The sequence below is a fragment of the Hibiscus syriacus genome, unplaced genomic scaffold (assembly GCF_006381635.1).
Source record: "Hibiscus syriacus cultivar Baekdansim isolate YM2019G1 unplaced genomic scaffold, ASM638163v2 tig00007043_pilon, whole genome shotgun sequence".
NCBI lineage: Eukaryota > Viridiplantae > Streptophyta > Magnoliopsida > Malvales > Malvaceae > Hibiscus > Hibiscus syriacus.
Window position 1 is genome coordinate 234,369 of NW_024062124.1, and position 26,328 is coordinate 260,696.

At 32.9% G+C, this 26,328-nt stretch overlaps 4 protein-coding genes across 5 annotated transcripts; 3 read left to right on the forward strand and 1 right to left on the reverse strand.

Annotated features, from left to right (window-relative positions):
• The first annotated feature begins 6,298 nt into the window (after positions 1-6,298).
• On the forward strand, positions 6,299-8,722 carry LOC120201211 (probable folate-biopterin transporter 9, chloroplastic). Its single transcript, XM_039201866.1, is given in 4 exon segments — positions 6,299-6,480; positions 6,482-6,559; positions 6,561-6,658; positions 7,175-8,722. Coding segments are annotated over 4 exon segments (1,368 nt in total). The 5' UTR covers positions 6,299-6,439; the 3' UTR covers positions 8,326-8,722.
• A 6,273-nt stretch (positions 8,723-14,995) lies between these two features.
• On the forward strand, positions 14,996-15,991 carry LOC120201192 (S-adenosylmethionine decarboxylase proenzyme 4-like). Its single transcript, XM_039201849.1, has one exon. The coding sequence runs from the start codon at positions 14,996-14,998 to the stop codon at positions 15,989-15,991; it is 996 nt and encodes a 331-aa protein (XP_039057780.1).
• A 3,496-nt stretch (positions 15,992-19,487) lies between these two features.
• On the forward strand, positions 19,488-23,861 carry LOC120201212 (putative E3 ubiquitin-protein ligase RF298). Of its 2 annotated transcripts, XM_039201868.1 has the most exons (5): positions 19,490-19,539; positions 19,672-19,727; positions 19,824-19,869; positions 20,086-22,234; positions 23,148-23,861. In XM_039201868.1, exons 4-5 carry the CDS (start codon positions 20,093-20,095, stop codon positions 23,688-23,690), a joined length of 2,685 nt encoding a protein of 894 aa, XP_039057799.1. In that variant the 5' UTR covers positions 19,490-19,539; positions 19,672-19,727; positions 19,824-19,869; positions 20,086-20,092; the 3' UTR covers positions 23,691-23,861. The 2 variants fall into 2 exon arrangements, with proteins under 2 accessions (XP_039057800.1, XP_039057799.1); XM_039201869.1 differs by lacking the exon at positions 19,672-19,727 and having other exon boundaries at positions 19,488-19,539.
• Positions 23,862-24,094: 233 nt separating this feature from the next.
• On the reverse strand, positions 24,095-25,872 carry LOC120201181 (pyrimidine-specific ribonucleoside hydrolase RihA-like; the record flags this gene model as incomplete). The annotated part of the gene is given in 8 exon segments (XM_039201840.1): positions 24,095-24,158; positions 24,160-24,374; positions 24,470-24,702; positions 24,705-24,771; positions 24,914-25,115; positions 25,199-25,452; positions 25,552-25,749; positions 25,822-25,872. Coding segments are annotated over 8 exon segments (1,284 nt in total), but the record flags the coding sequence as incomplete, so codon positions are not given.
• Positions 25,873-26,328: the final 456 nt, after the last annotated feature.

The window sequence follows — 26,328 nt, forward strand, 5'->3', positions numbered from 1 at the left end:
ATCGGTTCATCATTAACATACAAAATTCAAGACGATTCTTATTGGGTACAGATTGAGCTCAGGTCTCATTTTGGGTTAATTATTTTTCTTCTTTCATGAACGACAAATTGTAATTTATACTGTATATGATTTAGAGTAAATATAAAAATATAAAATTATGGGTCAATTTTAATAAAATATAATTTTAAGGACTAAATTGAACAAACATGAATTACAAACAAGAATTTAAATAAATTAAACAACACGCATGAATAAGACATCAAATCAAATAATTATAAAATATTATGTTGAAATTATTTAAAAATGGACAAAATTTAATCCATTTGAAAAAATGGTGAAAAAAGTTTAAAGGATTTGGAGATTATGATATAATTTATAGAGTTTGAAATGAAGTTTATTATTTTGATTTATTGCGTTGAAGTAAATTAAAAAATAGAAATAAGTATGGGTCAATTTCAGATACAAAAAATTTTAAGGACTAAATTAAATAAATATAAAATTATAAGTTAATATTTAATAAATTAAACAACACCTAGGGATTAAATCAAAATAATTGTAAAATATAAGCTGAAATGAATATAAAAAATACTGAATCGCATTCATTTCAAAAGTTGAGCTAAAAGTTTATAAGGTTTTGGATTTTATAATATAATTTTAAGGACTAAATTGATTAAACATTAAATTACAAACTATAATTTAAATAAATTAACAAGGCTCAAGGATCAAATTGGAAGAATTATAATATATATATATATATTACAAAGCTCATATCCATTTATTTACAAAGTTCATATATTTCTCTCTAAACTCATTATATAAATACCCATTTATAAAAGAATTCTGGAAAGCCCACTTTTTAGCCCAATATGAAGCTTGGGAAAAGCTGGTGGGGCCCACGATTTTATTGCATTTATGATTCTGCCAAGTTGGTAATCCACGTGGAAAAGGATGAAATAGTGGAGACCTTTGATGAGGCTTGAAATCCAAGGCCTTAGATTCTGCCACGTCATCCATTCTTGTGAAGGAAGCAAGACCAATCTTAGTCAATGACAGAAATTTAATTCAAGGGTTTTGATTGCAGCACGTCAGCAATCTTTGGGACAAAGCAGAAATCAATCACAGTCGTTAGATCGGGATTGCATCTAACAACCGAAAATACATCCCAAAATATAATCGTTCCTTGTTCATTATCGGCATGTGGTCGGTGCATGTGGTACGCGACTACGCGTGCCCGTCGGTCGTCTCACCGCCATATTTTCGACGTTGTGCCACATTCTTCATTTTTACGTTTGCCGCCCATCGTCCGAACATGGATATATATCTTTGTGTGTGTACTTAATTACATATAAGTATATATATATATATATATATATATAATTATATATATATATATTTATATATAAACTTAGATTTGATCGATGATGTATGTACATAAGTTTAAGTTTTCATACTTTCACAAAGTTTCGAAATTTTCTTCAAAAGTATCAAAATACATATGCAGATGGACTTTATTGTATGTTTTTAAAGCTTTCCAACGGTTATATCTCGTCCCCCAACAGTTATAAACAGTTAGTAACTCATTTCACACAAGTAAAACAATCCAAGGATATAACACTCATTTCAGTATACGTCCCAATACACGAGTCACAGATGTCACATGACTTTTAAACATTTCCGTATTTGAAATCAGCAAAAAAAATTTCTTTACATAAAATATATTTTAATATATAATAATAAAAACGTTCATTAATTATTAGTAGGTAAAATAACCATTAAAGTTCTAAATAGTAAATACTACAACATCATAAGTCAAATACATTCCAGAGCATTATCATAAATCTATTACATGCCATCTAGTAAGATCAAAAGTAGATATAAATGTCATACAGTTATGATGAAGCAAACTTTAATTTACGATGTCAGCTTTACTCCTTACTTCGCTCGTGTGCTATTTCCTACGCGTGAACCAATCACACGCTAAGTATTCACCTAGTGAGACATAATAATATAAAGGGGGAAATCAAAACATCACATATCATAAAATATCATAATACAAATTTAATCGTATAAATAATAATATGCATAAAACTAATTTAATAAGTCAAATTTCTTTCATATAACCTGTGAAACATATTTAGTATGCCCAACACCCATATTCAATAATTTTCCAAAGTATCCATTTATTTCCCAATATATGTCAAATGAGAATGCAAGGCTATGGGTGTAAACGTGTCGAGTCGAGCTCGAGTATGCTCAGCTAGACTCGACTCGAAAACTCGCGAGCTTAAAAGTTTTAAGCTCGACTCGAACTCGAAATCCTGAACTGAAGCTCGTGAGCAGCTCGAAAAGGCTCGAAATGAAAAAAAATCTTAAACTTAACTAGATTGAATCCTCAAACTCAAACTCGAGCCTGAACCTTAAATACATGAAAAACCTTACTGTATTTTTTTAAAAAAATCAACACATAAATGTTAATATTATTAATAATTTATTTAAAAATAAAATATTATATATTAAATTTTCGAGCTGCTCATGAGCTTTTCGAGTCGAGTATCAAGGAGCTCGTTTCGGCTTGTTAAGAATTTTAGTCAAGCTCGAGTTCAACTTGAGTTCGTTCGATCCGAGTATTTATCAAGCCTTGACCGAGTCGATCTCGAGTAGCTCGCGATCTGTCTCGTCTCATTTACAGCCCTATACATGAGTAACACCCAAGTGCTAAGCGATCATATGTTATGTGATAACAACAACAATATACTAAGGTAACGAAATGGTAATTCACAAACTCATTATGAATATCATGGGTTGTACATAGTGCCAAAATTGTAATTCACAAACTCATTATGAATACCATGGGTTGCACACATAGTATCGAAATGGTAATTTACAAACTCATTATAAATACTATGGGTTGCACACATAGTGTCGAAAGTACACATAATATTGATACGAAAATGCAACATATGCATTAAACAAAATGCACCTATGACTCTCAATGCATATACAATAGGCCTTTAAGTCAAATTCGCAGATTAAACATTTATTTTGAAACATCGATAATTGTTCCAACAATATAAAGTTCGTCAATTTATTTTAGGGCAATTCATACCCTAAAATTATTCGTAAAATCATTTTCAAACTTTATGAAAATATTTCAAAATACAATAAAACTGCTTTTATAAAAACATTCGAGGTTTACTCATCACAGTCATCCTCATATCATATAGGTACAGAATAAATGCACTCACCTAGTATGCCTCAATATTATGCCTTAATGTAGTCTGACTATTCTGAAACCTTATCCTTGCCTTTTTGTTTGCTTGTCTCATGAATTTAACTACGATCTACACAAGTATCCATAATCACACATACTATAAAATATAATGTTAGTATACTTACTAACATTTATAGAAAATTAATACTCAAAAGTACTATTATTTATTAATTCTTTTTAAAATTCATCATAACATTTCCTTTTACTTATTAGGGCCTTATAATAAATTCTTCAATTTCAGCCCTCAACAGTAATTTCCACTAATATACATCAAATATTAACAAATTCACATTTACAAAAACGAAATAAACCATCCACTTAAAATTTCAGACTAAATAGTATCGGTACCCCTCCACAGTATCGATACTTTTTTTCTATGGTACTGATACCCTCTTCAATATTGATACCATTTTGCATTCTGGAATTCCATTTTTCAATTACAATATCGATACTTCATCTTGGTATCGATAGTACTTCAATAAGTATCGATATGTTCATCAAATTCATATCTTTCCTCCAATTTAACCTTATAGTATCGGTATTGTTCTTTCAGTACTGATACCCTTACCCAGATTTACTTATTTCACTTCGAGTTTTACCCAAATTTCACCTAAATCTCTTACTCTTATCTTCAACCATGTCATAAAACTCATTATCACTTATTCTAACTAATTTACATTCGTAAATCTCCTTATAACTCCAGTTTCTCCAAATAACACTTAAAACTAAAAATCACACCAATATTTAAACATGCTTTCAACCACTTCTAAGACTCCAAATCTCTTACTTACATCTTTAACAAGTCAAATATGCTTTTAAAATCCAATTACCGACCAATTTCATCAAATCACTTAAAAACTCATTTTACTAATTCATTAATAAATCACTAATCTCTTAGTTTAATCATCCTTAAACTTTCATTAAGCTTCTATATCACTCAATGCTTCAAAACCAACCAAAAAATGAAAGGAAAACCCAACTTGAAATATATCTTACCTTAGCAACTGGAGTTACGGGGAAGAGAAGAAGAATAGAGAACCAAGTTCCAAACTTTATCATTTTTCCCATATTCATCACTTAATAAATATCTCTAAAAGAAATGAATATTAAATTCATTTCCTACTAAAATTATCATAACGCCCATTCCATTTTCCATCCTTAATAATAAGTCCTAAACACAATTTCCAAAAATCGATGCTTATACTTTTCAATTTCATCAATTTAAACCACCAAATTTTAAATCCTTACATTATAGTACTGACCCGATGTTCGGGGAATTACAAAGGACACTTGAAAAAGGTTACTACACCTATCCAAACTTAAAGATCAAGAGAAAAAGAGTTTTCATTCTATTTTTATTTTCTTTTATAGTGTATGGAGGCTTATTGAATATCTTGTATTCATTCTTTGTGAGCTTAAATATTTGTAAACACCTACTAGTGAGGTATTCTTGTTTACCCAAATCAACATTGTAAAAGAGGAAATCTCAAATTCTAGGATTTTTAATTTGGGGTAAAACGGGTGTTACAATAATGGTTTTTTCTTTCCAAATAATTTTAGGATTTACATATATATATATATATTAATCTATTTGGATTTTTATTTGGTTTTAAAATTAATTAGGTTTTTAAAATATTAATGGGTTTAAAGTTAAAATTATTAGGTCTTAATATTTTAACGAGTTTGGAGAATGGACTGAATATAAATGAATGAACGTAAACAAATATAAGCGAACATACATAAATAAACGAATGGATTACCGAACGTCAATGAATAATAAACCCTTTGTTCGTATTCGTTATTTAATTAAATGAACATAAAATATTATCCATATTTGTTCATTTAATAAATAAATGAACTTCTCACCAAACGGTTCGTTGAGCATTCGTTTCGTTTACGGGCTAATCTTATAAGACAATGAAATTCCAAATAAATAAATACAAGCAAAGCAAGGTGGTAGTCAAGAATTTGATAAATAAGCTACATCATTATTATTTTACTATTTTATTATTCATGGTTGATGTTCCTTGATTCCTTTCTTTAATTGATTTGTTTTGAAAATTCTTTGATTATAATTTTAGAAAAAAAATATTAGATCAAGATATTATATTTTCAAACTATTACGATGATTTAAATTTATATAAAAAATAATATAAGCATCTTTAATTCTTAATTTAATTAATAAATTTTTTAAATTTTAACAACTCTTTGTTCTTTCCTTTAAATGATTTTGTTTCGAGAATTGTTTAGACTTAGAGCTTAGGTCAAATGATCCAATTTAAGGAGAAATTATTTGAGGATTCTGGTTCACGATATTATCTATAATTTCAGTAAATGAGATTATAAATTTTAAAATAACTTTTAAATAATTATTTATTTATTTACATATACGAAAAAGATAAAAAACATCTTAAAAATAAATAAAATAAAAAATTATTATTAATTGAGACAATAAGAATGTGATAGCCGAGATCATCGAATAACTTTTTCACCTTACGGGATTCAACGGTTAGTAAGAATTGCGAACAAAAATGTCACACGTGTCATCACATTCGTAGCCCAAAAAGGTCATCATCATCATTTTATATAGATTGGATATGGCCCCATAACTCCAAGATTGAAGATCCTATGAAAACCAAATTCCATGGGACCTTCTCCAGAAAACAACAAGAACAAGCGAAGTTAAACAACGAAAATGGCTGGAAAGCTCTCAAATTTTCTCATCGATTCTCTCAAATTATTAGTTTTATATTCATGGCCTCCGATTGCACCACTCAAAACCTGTCTGGAACTTTCTCTCTCCTCAAACACTAAGGATGTATAATTTCTTCTTCTTAGAGCAACATATCTTCAAAGTGCCGGAATGTGGGATTTATAGCATACTTCTCCCCCCCCCACCATCAATTCTCTTCAAGCTTTTACCAAAGCCAAAACCATGGTTTACCCGTTGGTTCCATTAAAAACCCTGTCTTTTTAACCAACCCAAATACCCCAAGAGTCCAGGAGAGATGCTCAAAGTTTTCAACTTTTCAATCATTCAGGTCTTTCCAGCAACAAAAACCCAAGACCCAGTTTTTATACCGTGTCATAGGAGCCAGCCCTGGTGAATTATCTGTGGGAGAAGGGAAGAGAAATAAGGGAAGTTTATGGCAAGATGGATCTCAAGAAATGATGAGATTGTGTGGGTTGGGGTATTGGGTTCAAGGGTTAGGTGTTTTCCATGGTTTGCTTGAACTTCCACATGACTCGTAATCTTAACTTGGACCCTTCAACATTGCAGCTTGTGCAGAACTTGGGAACTGCCCATGGTGGCTAAGCCACTTTGGGATTCTCTCAGATGCTTTTTTATTGGGGGTGCTCATAGAATACCTTATATTTGCATTGGAGGTCAGTTTGATATGGCCTTCCATTCATGTTTGCTGCTTGATAAATTGCACTGCATTTTTTTACCTATTTCTTTTGATTCAATTATAATGTCTGTGCTTTTGATTTTGTGTTCTATAGTGCAAACATTGTTGTTTGTATTATTCCTTTGTCTGGTTTCAAGTTCTTAACATTTTCCCCCCATATTTTGAAGACTTATGGATGTTGTAAATCTGTTGAAATAAAGCTGTTTGTCAAGAATTAGATTATGGTTTTTATTTTATAAGGAGTTGCAGATGCTAGAATTCGAACTTCGTCTTTGTCGTAAAGCTTGAGTTTATGAACTAACTAGACTAAGCACTCCATTCAAGTGATAGTAACTTTAAATTTATTATTATCAGAGAAGAAAATCTAACATCCTGTGTAAGAAAGGAGGAATTCATACTCTAGATTGACTTCATTGGAAACATTTTGAATTCAAGAAGTTTTGAGTTGTTGATTGAAAAATGGATTGAATCTTACTTAGAATCCAACTTTCAGTCCTTCTGCAGGTCCTGTCTTGGGGTCAATTGGCTTTGTTTCCAGTTTCAGGTCAAGCCCTTCCCGCTCTCATGGCATGTGTTCTTCTCAGTAATACAGGGGCAGCCATTACCGAAGTCGCAAAGGATGCTCTTGTTACAGAGTATGGCAAAAAAAACCGAATTAGCGGACTTCAGTCTTATGCCTTCATAGCTTTAGCTGCTGGTGGGATCTTGGGGAACTTACTAGGTGGATATTTCTTACTCAAACTACCATCCAGAATGATGTTCCTTGTTTTTTCGGTTCTATTGTCCCTCCAGCTTGCAGTTTCTGCATCGGCAAGAGAAGAATGTCTTGGTTTAGCTCGACCTTTGGGTCATATTCCAACAGGACAGTCAGTTTCAGAAAATATCAGAAAACAGATGTCTGATCTTATGATTGCCATCAGTGAAGACAGCATTTTCTGGCCTTTAACTTGGATTGTAGCTTCCATTGCTTCGGTTCCTATTCTGTCGGGCTCAATCTTTTGCTATCAGACTCAGTGCCTACATCTTGATCCCTCAGTTATTGGAATGTCACGAGTAATTGGCCAGTTGATGCTTCTTTCCTTGACCGTGCTTTATAACCGTTATTGGAAAGAAATTCCCATGAGGAAGTTGATCGGTGCTGTGCAAATTTCGTATGCATCTTCCCTTCTTCTTGATCTTTTTCTGGTAAGACAAATCAATCTCTGTATCGGAATACCCAATGAAGTGTTTGCCCTCTGTTTTTCGGGTTTGGCAGAGACTCTTGCACAGTTTAAGATCCTTCCTTTCACGGTGCTACTTGCAACTCTGTGTCCACGGGGTTGCGAAGGATCTCTTACTTCTTTCTTGGCATCAGCATTGTGCCTATCATCAATTGTTAGTGGATTTTGCGGAGTCGGGTTGGCTACTTCTCTTGGAATACAATCCAGTGATTACTCAACGTTGCCTATAGGAATTTTGATACAGTTCCTTGCTGCACTGTTGCCTTTAGGATGGATTCATCGAGTACCTATGTCTCTATCTGATGAGAAGAAAATAAAGAAAGGTCTGAGTAAAAGAAACCGAAAAACTAGAAGGGTTGGAAGAGTTGTGGTCGGTTCAGTTTATGCTTACCGACGAGAAAGAGAATCTGATGCACAGAAGTAGAGAAGCTATTCAACTTGGATGTGAGATCTTCTTATGAGCATATGAGCTGAAAAAGCAAGAACATGCCGGACAGTTGAAGTCTGTTATTTCATTGAGCTAGGGTCATCAGCAGTACGAATTCACCCAGCAGTTTTGCAACATACAACAAGGTCTTGCTTCCGAACATTGCATTTCTTTTGTTTTGAGCTCCGGCTCTAAGGAGATCGGCTTGCAGTACCAACCAGATCATGAGGCTGTTGTTGCTGACAGTTCATATCGTCTCGGTGGTGTCGATGTGCGGATTGAGGTTCACCATAGATTTAGTATGATGTGCAGATGAAAATTTTGTAAGAAAATTTTTGATTGGTTTATGTTGTTTGCTCTGTAACAATGATCTTAGTTCGAGGATAATGAGATTACTCCCTGTAAGATTATAAATAACTAAAACAATATGCCATGAGACTAACCTGAAACAGTTGGATCTTTCTATCAAGAGAAAATAACTTCAGTGGCCGAAAATGTCTTATAATATACGATTTTAACCAATTTTTTTGGATTTGTGAAAATAACCAACAAAATTGCAACGCGAACACAAGCTTCGCAACACAGTTTTCAAATTCGTAACACGATTCTCCAAAATCGCAACACGGTTTTCAAATTCGTAACGTGAATTTTATTTTCGCAACGCTAATTACCGATATAGGTAAACACACAACTCAGTTTTCAAATTCGCAATGCGATTCTCCAAAATCGCAACGTGGATTTCGTTTTCGCAACGCTAATTACAGATATAGGTAAACACAACTATTCGCAACGCGAATTTCGTTTTCGCAACTTGAATTCGCCAATTTCGCAACTAAATTACCGACATAGGTAAACTTGGTAGAAAAATTCGGGTAAAAGTCCGAATTCGACAATTTGAAATCTGAATTGTGTTTACCTATATCGTTAATTAGCGTTGCGAAAACGAAATTCGCGTTGCGCGTTGCGAATTTGAAAACTGAGTTGCGTGTTTACCTATGTCGGTAATTAACGTTGCGAAATTCGAGTTGCGATTTTGGAGAATCGCGTTGCGAATTTAAAAACTGAGTTGTGAATAGTTGTGTTTACCTATATCGGTAATTAGAGTTGCGAATTTAAATATCACGTTGTGAATTTAAAAATCGCGTTGCGATTTTGGAGAATCGGGTTGCGATTTTCTTTATCATATTTATATTAGAAGAATTTATATTCAAAAAAATATATATCAGAATAAAATAGGCAATCAAACATGTTGGAATTCTAATTAATCTCTATTTAATTTTATAATTAATTACTTATCTGGCATCTATAAACAAAGGTAAGATAATTTTTTTAATCTTCTATATTTATAGTTTTGATCAATTTAGCCATAAACAATATAAATGTAAATTATTTACAAACTATTTAAAAAAAACTTAAAGTTTTATTTTATTTATTTTTATAATTATCATATCATAGAAATAAATTATAACGACCAAATTTTAAATTTTAAAATTCTGTAAAAACCTTTAACATATTTTAAACTTGAATGTACCGTTTTTTCAACTTCATGGTTTAAGTCAATAATCATATTTTAAACTTGAGTTTTTGGCTGAAAATTAATTGTTTGGGAATGTTTTTAAGTTTCAAACGAAATTTTAGATAAAATGAAAAACCTCCATAAGCATTTTCAAAGGGCCTTATAGCATATACTTATTTCAATATTATTGTCAAATATTTTAATAATTATTTAAAAAATATTTCATTACATGGTATTTATACAAATCTAGTTAATTGCATCATAGGTTCCTAAACCATAACCTTCATTTTAAATTTATCCTTAAACTTTTGAATATTCTAATGTCATCTTTAAACTATGACCCTCATTCTAAATTAGTCTTTAAACTTTTGAATATTTCAATTTCATCCCTAAATTATGATTATCTTTCTAAGTTAATCCTTAAACTTTTGAATATTTCAATTTCATCCCCAAATTCATCCATATATGTAATTAGTTTCAACCATGGTTTAACCTAATTTTCCCCCCAAACTTATACTAATATAATTTGGCCTAACGATTCCATTGACAAGGGATGTGAGTAGTATATACATATAATTTAGGATGAAATCGGAATCTTCAAAAAGTTTATGGACCAATTTAGAATGAAGATCTTAGTTTAGGGATGAAATTGGAATGTTCAAAAGTTTAGGGACTAATTTAATATATTTAAAATTTTAATGAACAATTTAAAATTAAGGTCATACTTTGAGAACATATGTTGCATTAACTCTCTAATAAATCTATTTACAATAAGAGTAATGTTGTAATGGTTACAAATATGAATAGTTTGAGATGGTTACAAGGTAGTATTTATTCATAACTTTCTTAATTAATTGACAAAACACTCTCTGTAGATGCAACTGCTCGAATCCATGATCTTTAGGGCGTGTTTGGCTCACGTCTTATTAGATTACCGGGGGAATGGAATGTCATTCCCCTGTTTGGTTGGCCATCAATCATATTCCCCGATAATCTTTTATTCCCAACAGTGGTATTTTTGGGGTATATTATCGGGAATGTGATTACCCCCATTCCCTTAGGTATTGTTAGATTATCGGTGTTTTGGACTAAAATGCCCTTAAAATTTTATTTTTTTCTTCAAAAATATCCTTCTTCTGTCGTTGAATAATAAAAATTCTACGGAGGTTAAATTACAAATTTATCCTTAAGCTATTTTAGATTTACAAAAAAAAGCCCATAATTATAATTTTATATGAAGTTTAGGGGTTAAAATAAAATTTTACCCTTTCATTAAACCTATTTATCTTTTCAATTTTGTCAAAAAAAATTATATAAATTTTATGAATTCAAATTTTTTAAAGAAAATATATAAATTAATTATAGTAATATTATAGTAGAATTCAACTTGTTAAAAAACAAATATATAATAAGGACAATTTGCTAAAATATACATTCCAATAATCTTTTATTCCTTTTACCAAACATTGTAATCTAACATTCCTGCTAAACGAATCAAACACAAAATACAACATTCTTAGTAATCTTATTCCCGCCAGTAATCTTATTCTCACTGATAATCTTACATTTATGAACCGAACGCACCCTTAAGGAGAATATCATTTTCTTTTACCGTTGAAGCCACTCGATAACTTCACCATCATAATCATTTTATTATAAGCATTGAATTGTAGAACTAATTTAACTATTAAGATATCAATCAAACGCATATATTTGTGGAGTCTAAATTTTAGAGTAAGTGTATCGAATAATACAGTGAAAGCATTGTGGACCATTTCTACAAAATGTATGCGTATGATACAGTAGTTCTCTGTAGAGTTACGAGGAAGAACGCTCAGCCGCCATGTGATCCTTGGTTCGAAAAGCTCTATCAGAGTTTCCCTTAATTCAACCGGTGGGAGGTCGAGTCCATGACCTAGGAATTCGAGGCATTCAAACAGGGTATTAGCATTCATAACCTTAACTCATAATTTTGATTGTCGGAGGTCTTTCTCGAAAGTTGCTCTCAACCTAGCGTTGGGGGCAATCTACTATTTTACCTTCCCCTCACCCCATTATATATAGGAATATGATCTGCTAATTTATGTGATAACCTTAACTCTAACCATTTAGTGAAAATAAGTTAACAAAATTATATTTATTTAATTAAAAAATAATATTTAATTAATGTAGAATTAAAATATAATATTAACTTAATTAACAATATTTTATACATATCATTATTAGAGATGTCAATAGATAGGATCGAACTAAGTTTCTAAATGAAAATAAGATTGACGAGTGGAGAGATTGGTGTAGTGAGTTTGGTGGGGTGCGCATGCTGCAGCAGAAGTGAGTATTATGGTCATAATGGGGTGTGCCACCCACCCATAAGTTAATATTTACATTTTGAATCATTTCTTCCTTTCAAAAAATTGCAAAACCTTTTTTTTAATATAATTGGTATCATATTTATTAATCAATTAATATGAACATGTATTATAAAGACGAGAACAACCTTTTAATTCACTTTGCTCCATTCGGTAAATATCAATATTCGAATCTTTAACACCACAAAACTTTTATTTAAAAACTCACCATTCTCCATCATTGCCTCCCAATTAGGGATGGGCACGGATCGGGTTTGGGTCAACTTTCGATTGGCCCGATCCGACCCAAAAATTTTACACCCTGAATTCGATCTGATTTTTTGAGATAAAATCTGAACCCGATCTGATCCGCTCCAAAATAATATATGTATTAAAAATATTATTTTATTCAATAAAAACATATTTTATTGAAAAAAGGTATTAAGAGGGGTATTGTTGTAATTATTCTGAAATATATATAAGATAAAATTATATTTTTTTCTCAAGTCGGGTCAGATCGGATATTTTTCATCCTAAAACCGAACTTGATCCAACCCGACTCAAATACAACCTCTAAAAAATCTAATCAAATCCAATCCAAACCTAAATCTTTTTTTTAAAAAAAATCTCAATCAGGTCAAAACTCGTTGGGTTGAAATCCCATGTCCATCCCTATTCCTAATCCTCTTATTTTGTGTATATTTTGTTGTCCTGCACCACCATTTCTATTTCTATAGTAAGCTAAGTTAAAGAAATAATATTTTTGAAAAAATAAATATTAAAGGCAACTTAAGAAAATATAGAACATTATCTTATTGAATCAACGTTTTGAAAGCAACAACGAATCTAGTTGATATAATTAAAATATTATTTTGTTATATTATATTCTAATCAATATATTAATATCTAAATCAGATAAATATCATATTTATAATAATTTTTAACGTTTTGATAGTTAATTAAAATAATTTTTATTCAATAGTTAATTAATTATAAATACATATTATTAATGATAGATTCAAATATTTGTAAATAAAAATTAAAAATTTAATACTCATTATTTCAATAAAATGAGTATTTTAATTTTTTATTCCATTAATATATTAAAATATATTTAATAATTTATTAAAGATAATAGATATGCATTTGACCCCTATTAGTTCTAATAACTTATAGAAAATAATGAATATGCAATAGACCCCTCTAGTGCCAAAGTACATCTGCTCATACATTTTTTAATGAGATATTTTTATATGTGTTTAATTGATAATGTTATATATTTTATTATCACTTTATGATATAATATATATTATATTATTATTTTAAATGATGCAATGCATGTCACAATATTATTTTGATGACATCATATTATTATATTGACATAACATGTATCACATAATTAATTAAAAAATATAAAAATATTATATTAATAATAAGTGTTGATTGTTAGTCAACTAAAGATTTAAGTTAAAAAATAATAGTAATTAAAATATTAAATACTTATATTAATAAAATTATTTATATACTTACATAAATTTATATATATATATATATATATATATTATAGAAATAACTAATTTTATTCAAAATATGAAATATCCTAAATTACAATAAAAATTTATATTCACAATTGTAAATTAAACATATAATTAGAAAAATCCCTATAATCATTTAAACAAAACTAGCAACTTAAGATCACATAAGGATCATACAAGGAAAAAAAATTAAATCTAACTAAGAAATTTGAACAAAGATAAATACAAACAAATCTGATTGAATCGACAAGCGAACCACAAAATATGATCAAGGTATTCAAAAATCACCGACAAAACTGTAAATTAGACTCGAGTGATGTGAAAAACCATCAACGAACACAAATAAGATAGGGGCGGAACCAAGGTGGGGCAAAGGGAGCCTTGCCCTTGCCAATTATAGTTTTAATTATTTTATTTTATAAAAATATATATTTTTTAAAATAAAAAAAAGTTATCAGATGCCCTCAATTAAAAGAAATTTTATTTATGAAAAATAAAAAAAATATTTTAGCCCATGCTATAATAAATTTATAGTTTCGCTCCTGAAATCAGGTATTCAAATTCAATATGAGAGTCCAAAGTAGAGAAGATCAACAAGATATTAGATAAATGTCATCATGATCAGTCGTGACAATGTCAAATTAATCATAAAAAAATAAATAAAAAAATCCAAAGAACAAAAAAATTATACGAAAAAAACATAAAAAAATATGTCATAAATACAAATGAAAGCGTACAACACATATACATTTATTAAAAATAAAAAAATAAAATAAATATATAATATAAGAAAAAATAATCGACAATCTATATCAAAATTAAAGATGCCGTCAATTAATAAAGATAAAAATAGATAAATGGTACACAAACAAGAAAAAATTAGGTTTTTTTCTTTATAATTTCTAAAGTATATATATATATATATATATATAATTTAGACAATTTTTACATTAGGTCTGGAATATCTATAAACACTGGTACCGTACTTAGTATCGGCATTCCCCATGTAATTAGATACGATTACATGTCTTATCAAAGATCTTCCCCCCAAATGAAATCCCAAAGTTAAGTTGGCAACATTAATCATCATCTTCCTCACTTCATTAAGCCTACAAATCATCATTCTTCCTTGCCCTCAACCCTCATGCCTTCCCACTCCCAATCCCAATCTCCCTATAAACTCCCCTCTCTTATCCTCCATCAACCTCCCACCATTTTGTTCTTCTTTTCAACTCTGTTTTTCCGATTTGGTCAAGGTTTTTCCGGCAATGGCTGTTTCTGGTTTCGAAGGCTTCGAAAAACGGCTAGAGCTTCATTTCAACGGAGACGACAATGGCCTGGCGGCAGTCAAACTCGGTCTCCGGCGAATTGATTTCGATTCAATTAACAAAGTCCTACGTCTCGTCCAATGCGACGTCGTTTCGGCCGTCGGAAACCATTTCTTCGATGCTTACGTGTTATCAGAATCGAGCTTGTTTGTGTACCCAACCAAGATGATCATCAAGACATGTGGGACCACTCAGGTTCTCAAATCGATCTGGCCCTTGATACGCTTGGCGAACGATCTCGGCCTCACGTTATGCGGGTGTAGGTACACTCGAGGCAGCTTCATCTTCCCTAAATCACAGCCGTTCCCTCACGTTAGCTTCAAGCAAGAAGTGGTTTACATCGAAGAGAATTTACCGGACAATCTTTGCTTCAGGAAAGCATCTGTTATGCTCTCGAAACTCCCTTCGTGTTCGTGGCATGTTTTCTCCGCCGGAAACGGTGATCATTTCCTTTCCGGTGACACTTTCACCGTCGAAGTTTGCATGACGGGACTTGACCGAGTAATGGCTCGGAAGTTCTTCCAAACAAACCACCACTCGTCGGCTGCAAAGGGAATCGAAAACATTAATCCCCGAGCTTTCGTTTGTGATTTAGAGTTCGATCCTTGTGGTTATTCGATGAATGGGGTCGACGGTGATCGTTACTCGACGATCCATGTTACGCCTGAAGAAGGGTTCAGCTACGCGAGCTTCGAGTGCGTCGGATCCGTTTACGATGACCAGGACGACATTTTCCACACCTTGAAGAAAGCGGTTCAGGTCTTCAAGCCGGCGACGGTTTCGGTCTCGACTACGAGCCATCAACGTGAGGGTCGGACGAGGGTGGCTCGTGCCATGGAACCGTTGGGACTCAATTGCCGGAGTTTTGCTATGGACAAGTTCCCTGCCGCCGGTACGATTGTTTTTCAGACGTTCACGGCGGCTCGCAGAAAATGATACCGGGAAAAAGGACAGCATCATCAACGACTACGAAAGGTGGATAAGATGTTAAAAACAGTGAAAGTAGATAGGGTTTTTTGTTGGGGGCATTTTCGAGGTCAAATTGTAATTTTGGTCCAGTACTATACTAAAACATTAAGACTTAGTCCTTATATTTTATTTTGGTATAATTTCATCATCTATTGTTACAATATCATTACTTAGTATAATTCATTAACATTGTTAACTATTATATTTAAAATATGAACGAGTTTTACCTTAAAAATATAATTTCAACTCATCATATTAACATAACTTTCGATACGAAGTGATTATGCTTATGTCATGAGGTTATTATCTTATTTTCAAAACACATGTTTGATAGGATATGCTTCATCACAACTTATAACTTCAAGATTCTCTCTCTCTATCTTTGTGATATGGGATCCATGTCGCCTACCTCTCTAAGGTGTGATATTCTCTCTCATTCAATCTTGTCACAAGCCATTGTTATGGTTGTCCATCTCGTCTATCCTATCACTAGGACGCTCGATGTTAAATTAGAAAGTCAAACAATTACTATGATATTACTGTCATGAGACTATTATCCTCTTTTTTAAAGACATGTCTGATAGGGTGTGCCACCATCTATAAACTCAAGATCTCTTTTTCTTTTCTAATATGAGATTCATACATTTACTTTTCCGAGAAGTAACATTTGTATCATCTTCTTTTATATTGAAGTGGACAGATTTAAGAAAAAAACATCAATAATTGAATTAATTCAGTTTTTAGATTAATAAATGATATTATAAAATTATAGGATCAAATTATGGCAAAATTATATATGTGTATTATTTTCAAATTTAATCACAGTATAGGGACCAAAATTAAAATTTGACCAAAAGTTTAAAAGGATAAAAAGGAGCGGTCGGAAACTTATGATGACGTGGATGGGTTCGGGTACAAATGGTCATGAATTTGGGGTTGACTAAAGCAAAAGGTCAAAGTGAAAAGAATGACGGTGATGGTTTGGGATGATGACGTGGCAGTATCGGAAAGGTGGGGGAGCAGGGGTGTGGGAAACTGGAATCACCATGATAATGCACCCTACTTAGGAATATGCTCATGGTTTCCACCGTTAAAAATTTAAAACTTTAATAAGTTGTTTTGTCATCGTCAAATTTTAATTTTAGGGTTTTAAAATTATAAAAATTTCTTAGATCAATCGTGATAATCAATCGTTTGATTGGATGTGATAGTCGGTCGTTTGTCCTTTGACCGTTTGTCGGTTGGATGTCGTGGCAGGAGAGGAGGAGAAGGGAGAAAAGGGAGGGAAACGAGGGACGTCACTGTTTTTTTAAATTAATATAAATTATATATTTTTTTAAATTCAAAAATACCATAATATGACACTTGTCATTTAATGGAGATTTTTAACGGCAGTTAATGTCTGCACACCTAAAATAGTAATAGAGAAACGTTAGACACCAATTTTTAGCGAAAAATTCTTTAGGTACTAAAACGTTTTTTAAAGAAAAGTTTAGACACTTATTTTTGTATTAAGATAATATTATAATTAAACTTTTATTATTTATCTAAAGGTAATTTTAATGTAATATATGTTTGAAAGACTCTTAACTCATTTGACAATAAATATTCAAAAAGCCTTGACATTCGTTGTACCTGAACCCGATAATTCTAAGAATAACAAACATCTTTTTAACCACCGACATAACTTGATTCATTATAATTAAACTTTTTTATTAGATATATAATGTAGCACAATATATTAATTATTGGTAACTTAAAAATAAAAAAGGAAAGAATGTGACCTTTTTTATAAATTGTCCAAGTCAATTCGTCATTAATGTTTAAAACTTTCCCATAATAAAAAAGGGATAATTGCATCATATATCCCTAAATTATATGATCCTTATTCTTGCTCTTCAAACTTTTAAATATTTTAATTTCATCCTTAAATTATGACTTTTATTCTAAATTAATACCTAAACTTTTGAACCTCCTAATTTTATCCCTAAAACATGACCCTCATTCTAAATTAGCCACTAAACTTTTGAACATTAAGTTTCATCCATAAATTCATCCAAATAAGTAATTAGTTTCAACCATGATTTAATTTAAATATTATTTTTATAAAACATATAATAAAATAGTTTGACCTAACGGTTTTATTAACACATGATGTGATTAGTATATACTAATAGTTTGGGGAAAAATTGAAATGTTAAAAAATATAGAGACTAATTTGGAACAAGTGTTATAATTTGTGATGAATTGAATATTTAAAATTTTAGAGATCAATTTAAAACACGAGTCATTTTGAGAATGAAATTACAGTACTTGAAAGTTTAAGAGTCATAGTTGTTGCTGTTATTGTTGGGTAAGAGAGGAGTGAGAGAAATAATTGAAGTTCAAGAGGTAACTAAAAGTTTTTCATGGCACAAGACTGTCTGGTATCCCCTTCATATTCCCAAATTTAGCATTATTACTTGGCTTGCAGTCTTGGATCGTCTTCCTACTAGAGAAAGACTTACTCGTATGGGAATTACAAACATTGCCTCTTGCATCTTATGCAATGATGGCATTGAAACGAGGAATCATTTGTTTACTGAATGTCCTATGGTTGCTGCTCTTTGGAATAGAATTCTAAATCTTTCTCTTTTGGATAAGCCTCATATGTTTTGGGATTCTTTTCTTGCTTGGGCATCTTCGATTTGGAAAGGAAAATCTCTCCTTACAATCATATTGAAGATTGTCTGGTGCTCATTCATTTACTACGTTTGGGAAGAAAGAAATAGACGTTTATTCCAAGGACGTGTTAGAACCATTGATGATTTGCACTTTTCAATCAAAGAGATTGTTAGTGCTCAACTTAGGAATAGAGATACTAATAGTCTTGATTTTGTTAATATGCAACTTATGACTAATTGGGGCATAGGATAATCTTTATTTTGTTGTAATTAGCTTGTTTTTATCCTTGTTTGGATTCTTTGTATTGTGAACTTCTTTGGATAATAAAATTTACTTATCCAAAAAAAAAAAAAAATTTCATGGCGATTTTCTTGGTTGAGTTTTGGTAAGTTGAAAAGTTAAAGTTGTAGAGGTGGTTGACAAACTGGTTAATAGACTCTCTAGCATGACAATTAACGGTCTAGGTAAGCGATTAACGGACCGGATAAGTTTTTTGTCACTCACGTTAACATTTGTTAACATCATATGACCAATTTGTTCTAAATAAAAAAAAGTTGGTGATCAGTTTATTAATTTTAAAACTTCAATGGAGAAAATAAAAACTTACTCAAATATTAGTAACCATTTGTATAATTTACCCTATAAAAATGATTTCTTACATAATTATAAAGTCAAAAATATTTTTCTAGAGAGTGACAGAAAAATTTCAATGCACAAATAATAATAATAATAATAATAATAATAAAACTTCAGGAAAATCAAATCGTCGCTTATATATATATATATTCCTCCTTTTTCCACCGATGCTATGAGATAGGCGAATTTTCTCAAACAAATAAGCATTCAATCGGGTATGTTTCCGGTCATCGGAATCTGATCGTTAATCTAATGATGCGGTTCTCTGTGTTACCTCTTCAGTGACTCAAATTATAATTATTTTGTAATATTTCGTTGATCTATTGATTTTTTTAAAAAAAAATTAGATTCTAATTTTGGGTACTGATAGATTGAATTCAAGTTTTGAGGTTTTACTCGCTGGGTATGTTGTTTATAACTCGATTAATTAGTTTTTTGAATCTGAGCTGTTTTATTTTTGATTGATTTCTTCTTCTTCTTCTTCTTCTTCTTGTTGCAGAATTTTGATTGTTGCTGTTTTTAATTTTGATAGTTGAGATTAAAAGGTACGATTTCGATTTTTAATATATAATACGAAATTAGCAGTACTTTTAGTTTGCTAGTGGATGATCTAATGAGCTTATTATGTAATCCTTTCAAATTTGGAATTTGGATTCAGGATTGTGTTTTTGATTAAGTTTGGCGAATGGGTAATTGGATAGTTTAGTTTTTGCATTGAGGATTGAGAGATAGTTTGATATTGTTGTTCGTTCTTGATGCAGCTTAAAAATGGCATCAATGGTTCTTAAAGGTAGTAGCAGTAGTAGTCATGTACCTCCGTTGATGTCGACTCAAGAAAAAGGTAGCCGGAATAAGCGAAAATTCCAGGCTGATCCACCATTAGGTGATCAGAGTAAGATTATAACCTCACCTCAAAATGGTTGCCCAAGTTATGAGTTTTGTGCTGAGAAGTTCGAAATCACCCCAGTCCATCATCAAGCTAGTGTGTGCGACATGTGTGGTGTTAGCCAAGACCATTATGACGGATTAAAACTCGACCTGAGATTGTCTAGCACATTAGTTTCTTCTGAGGTTGGGCCGAGTCGGCCTAAAGAGGAACTTGAGGCAGATGAATTCCAAGATGCTGATTGGACTGATCTCACAGAATCTCAGCTAGAGGAACTTGTTTTAAACAATTTGGACGCAATATTCAAGAGTGCAATAAAGAAAATAGTTGCTTTTGGCTACACGGAAGAAATTGCTACGAAGGCAGTTTTGAGATCAGGCCTTTGTTATGGTAGTAAAGACACCGTCTCAAATATAGTGGACAATACCTTAGCATTTCTTAGAAGTGGCCAAGATTATCATCCTTCAAGAGACCACTGTTTTGAGGATCTGCAGCAGTTGGAGAAGTATATATTAACAGAACTGGTTTGTGTTCTTCGAGAAGTTCGACCTTTCTTCAGCATTGGGGATGCTATGTGGTGCTTAATGATTTGTGATATGAATTTGTCGCATGCTTGTGCTATGGATGGTGATCCGTTGAATGGTTTTGTTGGGGATGGAGTTTCCAATGGGTTTTCTATTGCTTCGAAGCAGCCTCAGTTGAAACCCAAAGCCGAAACCTCTGAATTGAATCTTCCAAATCCATGTAGACTGGTTCCGTCCTTTCCTTGTTCTCATAGTTCCCCACCTGAGGTACCGTCTATCAGATCTAACAACACTGAAAAATTGAAGAATTCCGTTGTTCCAAGTGGTGTAGTCTCAGAGAAAGTGGGAACAAACTCCTTTGCTGGTGGTGCAGATGAAACTTTCAGTGCGGCAGGAACATCTCAATTTTCGACAATGGAAGAAAAGTTAGTGGGTAGTAGAAAGACTCACTCTACCAAGAGAGAAAATCTTCTCCGGCAGAAATCACTTCATCTGGATAAAAACTACAAGACATACGGATCTAAAGGGTCATCAAGAGGTAAACTGAGCAGTTTGGGAGGTTTAATCTTGGACAAGAAAGTAAAATCTGTCTCTGACCCTGCTGCTTTTAATATAAAAAGTTCTTTGAAAATTAAGGCAATGGGAGCCGATGTCCCTCAAGATAATAGGAGTCATCTTTTGGTTAATTCGGAACCCTCCTCTTCCACAACATTTTGCTTAGATAATGATAACAATATTTCTCCAGTGCCTAAGTCCGATGTAGCAACTATTTCTTCCCCGGTAAACATGCCACCTGAATTTCCACCTATGAATAACCCATCTGCATTATCAACTGCTGATACCGAGCTTTCCCTTTCACTTCCTACCCAAAGCAATTCACCTGTGATGCCTTCTGTTTCTTGTTCCGAGGCTGCTAATCCAAGCTATGTTGAGATGCCATTTGGTAATTACTTGGGGAATTGGGTCCCTCGGGATAAGAAGGATGAGATGATTTTGAAGCTGGTACTGCGGGTGCAAGAACTACAAAATCAGCTCCAGGAATGGACTGAGTGGACTAACCAAAAGGTTATGCAAGCTGCTCGTCGGTTAAGTAAGGACAAAGCTGAACTTAAAACATTAAGGCAAGAGAAAGAAGAAGTTGAACGGCTTAAGAAAGAGAAGTTGAATTTGGAGGAAAACACTAGGAAGAAGCTTGTCGAGATGGATGTTGCTTTGTCCAAGGCTAGCGGGCAGGTGGAACGTGCTAATGCTACTGTCCGCAGGCTTGAGGTGGAAAATGTGGCAAAAAGGCAGGAAATGGAGGCTGCAAAATTACGAGCAGCGGAGTCAGCAGCTAGCTGTCAAGAGGTATCAAAGAGGGAGAAGAAAACTCTGATGAAAGTCCAGTCTTGGGGAAGGCAAAAAACCTTGTTCCAGGAAGAGCTCATGACCGAAAAATGCAAGGTCACCCAACATCTACAGGAATTACAAATGGCTAAGGTTATCCAAGAACAACTTGAGGTATATCTTAAATAATGTTTAATTTGCAAGCATTTCTTTTTCTTTTGTCCTTTCCTAGTTCTCTCCTTATAGGAAACAGTAGTAATCCTTGATATATTCGGTTAACTCTTACCAGTAGTTTTTGCAAGTTCTGTAAAAATGAGACTTGTTGAGGAAGGTATCCATTGCATGATGGATACTGATAGGTTATCGTGTGACGTATTTTGAATGGTTAAAAGAAGCTTTCAATCAACTCAAAGCAGAAATTTTGATCTAAAATCTTTTGTATGGAAGTTTTTGGTGTCATGTTTCGTGTAGTCTTTTTGACATTTACATCATATAAGCACATCAAAGACAATCGGTAAACTCTTCTGATATGGCCGATGGATATGGTAAACACATGTACATGGTGCTTGTAATGGAAATAAGTTATGTTTTTTTTATGGTAAAAGGTATTGCAAATGCGGGAAAAAGGAGTCCGATTATTTTCCGTTTTCCCGTTGTATGACATACTAGAAGACTATCGCTAACCAAAATTTCTCCAGATTTGTGTGTCAATTCTATGCTTAATTTCTTTTCTTTATTTCCAATTTTAGTTTACATGATTCATCTAAATTTTGATGCCAAAATTGATCAGAAACTAATATTTTCTATACCCTCTCTCCCATCTAATATTAGATCTTAATGTTTGGTTGTTGGAGTTGTCCAATAGCATATTCATTTCACCTTCTGCTTTTGCTCACAGTTTTTCTCGTTTTTCCGATAAATTCGTGTTTCGGACTGATTGCGTATATAACAATGTCAATTGTATGATATCAAGGCAACACTCATATTAGTATTTTTTGGTATGCTACTATTTCGATGAAAACCGTCGTAATTTATGGCTTATGCTATGATGACTTTGTTCTCAATGAAAATCGAAAAACCATGGCAGGTTAAATGGCAACAGGAACTGAAGGCAAAGGAAGAAGTGCTTACTTGGGCTAGTTTGATAAGAAAGGAACGAGAACAAATCGAGGCTTCAGCAAAACTAAAAGAGGACATGATTAAGTCGAAAGCGGAAACCAGTTTGCAAAAATATAAAGAGGATATTCAGAAACTTGAACAAGAAATCTCTCAATTGAGACTGAAGACGGACTCTTCAAAAATTGCTGCACTTCGAAGGGGAATTGATGGAAGCTACGTTGGAAAATTTATGGATAGAAAATATAGCACAAACCAGACGGAATCTCGAACCCCTTTAATCTCAAAAATGGTGATGGATTTTAAGGACATCTCCGGGAAAGGAGACGTGAAACGCGAACGTGAGTGCGTGATGTGCTTGTCAGAGGAGAGGTCTGTGGTTTTCATCCCCTGCGCGCATCAGATAGTTTGCACCACGTGCAACGAGCTCCATGAGAAGCAAGGGATGAAAGACTGCCCTTCTTGTCGGAGTCTGATCCAGCGCCGTATCCCCGTCCGGTACGCTCGTTCTTAATTTTAATATTCAAAGCCAGTCGAGTGATTGTTCTGAATAATGTTTGTGGGAACTCTTTGAATTGAATAAATGCAATTTGAGCTGCATTTTTTGAGAGTTGAAAACAGTAAAAAAGTTGTATTTACAGTGCAAGATGCTTCATTTCATGTTCATCCTTATTTTAACGAAATTAATGATCTATTTAAAAGTTGAGATCCACAATGAAAATGATAAAATCCCAAATTTATATTGTATTGTGAATGAAACAAATTCAGTTAAAGGAATCGTTCTTATAACGAGTTTCTGGTGTACTCGATCTAAATTAGTTGGTCAATGATTTTAATACTAGTGTTTATACAAACTGTTTGGTTGGTGAGAAAACATAAAAGAAAAAGCATGTCAAAGGAACAAGAAATATATTTCTTTCAAGTTATAATTGGTGGTGTATTCCACATTTTTCTCTGTTCATCATAGCTTCCTATTACAGCTCAATCTATCTGCAAATTGTTCATGACATGCCATTGGATCAATGTTTTTCAATATCCGAACTACTTTCCCTTGCTCTTCATCAATCAAAATCTGCCCATCAATCGATTCATCGCCTTCTGCAACAACTTTGATGGCCATTTCTTCCATGGTGGACTTCAGTTTCGGATCTTCTCCTTCCATTAGTACAGCCCCGAGGATTTCGCCGAAGAATATATCCTGTGGAACAAAATAGATTCTGTTGTTTAGATAACGACGACGGTATTCGTTATGCATCTATAATCGCGATGACCATGAGGAACCGGAAACTTTACCATATGGTGATATCTGTGATGAGTTTGCTTCAAAGCGTATAGCTTGGACAATAGGCGCTTCACAAACTGAGACTCGGGAGTACTTGTCTGCTGCAGCCACTGTAAGGCTTCGGCAAACTGACTGACTTTGTGTTGAGTGCCGATCGGAATGAGCGTGATGTTTAAGCCGGATTCGAAGACTGTTTTCGCAGCGATCGGATCGAGAAACATGTTGAATTCGGCATATTTATTCGAGGAATAGTGAAGACATTGCCTTTGTCAAGGCTACTTTGGTTGATATGTCCAACTACAATATACACATTCTGAAATTACATTTGAAAATCACTGCTTGATTTCGTATTCGACACATACTCGAACATGGGTACGATGATATGATCCACTAAAACGGAAATATCGACATATAGTCGTGTTCGATACTCGTAACCGAAGGTAAAATTCGAGTACCTGTATGAGTGAAACTGTATCTGTTTGAGTTATAATCTTGGCTAAACTTGTCAACGGTCCATTTGTCAGTACAGTAATTTTAGTTCCATGATCCATAGTTTTAAATACTGAATTCCAAATTTCCAATGCCAAGGGTTGTCTCATTTCTGGGTGATCTGTGTCCCTTGGAGCTCCAAATCTCACCGAATTTTCTGCTGTATACCTGCGATAAATTGTGTAATCCGATTAAACCGACCGAACCGATTCAGTTAGTTTAATCGATTATCAATTTTAATATTCGGATACCTTCTGGGACTTCGTGGTAAGTCCCAGGCAAGGCCATAGAGGGTATCCGAATCCAGAAGTCCACCACTCCCATGTGTGATAGCCTTGGCATATTTACAGTCGCCAACAGGGCGGAAAAAATGGTCAGATTGGTTCGTTGCGAATACGTCTCCGAGACCGACCGGAATGTCGTCGCGCCCCATCATCTGCAGCAAATCGTAGACGATATCGATCGTTGCAGCATTGGCCCAACCTGTTGGACTCACTAATATTGCCTGGATATCCATTATGTTTCCATTGTTAGTGGCCGTTATTTATTACATATGATTGCAATAGCATTTGTTGTGTCCACAAACGATGCCGAAACAACTAACCTTAAGGTCAAGCATTTCGACAGGCACTTTGAGGAGATAAAACAAGGCCATGAAATCTCCGGCACTCATATCCATGTCGAAAACGACCGGTTTCCCCAATGTTTCGTCTCTGAAATCCGGTTTGTGAAAGACATGTCTGAAATGAGGAAATTCTGTTGTGAGATTGAACATCGCCGTGTTTTCGGGTCGATTTAAAACCTGCATTCGTTCCAGCAACGTTTAAGAGTAAGAGGAGAAAATGTAATAATTTTCGTGGGAATTTTTACTTACATCAATAAAGTTTAAGAAAAATTCTCTGTTGAGTTTGCTGGGAATGTTTTGATTGGATTTAAAATCATAAGAAAACGTGTCATAAAGATAGATGAAAACGTGCAACACAGACAAATTTATTTAAGATAAATAAATAAATAAAAATACGATATAGAAAGAAAAAGACAATAAAAAAAATCAATGGTCGACAATTAACATTAAAGTTTGTACAGCCGTCGATTAAAAAAGAAGAAAAAGAAAAAAATCGAGTTTTAGATTCAAGGAAATATTAAAATTATGTGGAAGGAAATATTAAAATCGAGTTTGGTTCACGGAATGTAAGATTATCAGTGAGAATGTAAGATTACCAGGGAATAGGATTACTGAGAATGTTGTATTTTGTGTTTGGTTGGTTTAGCAGGAATGTAAGATTACCGTGTTTGGTTAAAGGAATAAAAAATTATTGGAATGTATATTTGACCAAATTATCATTATATATTTGTTTTTTTAACAATTTGAAAAATATTT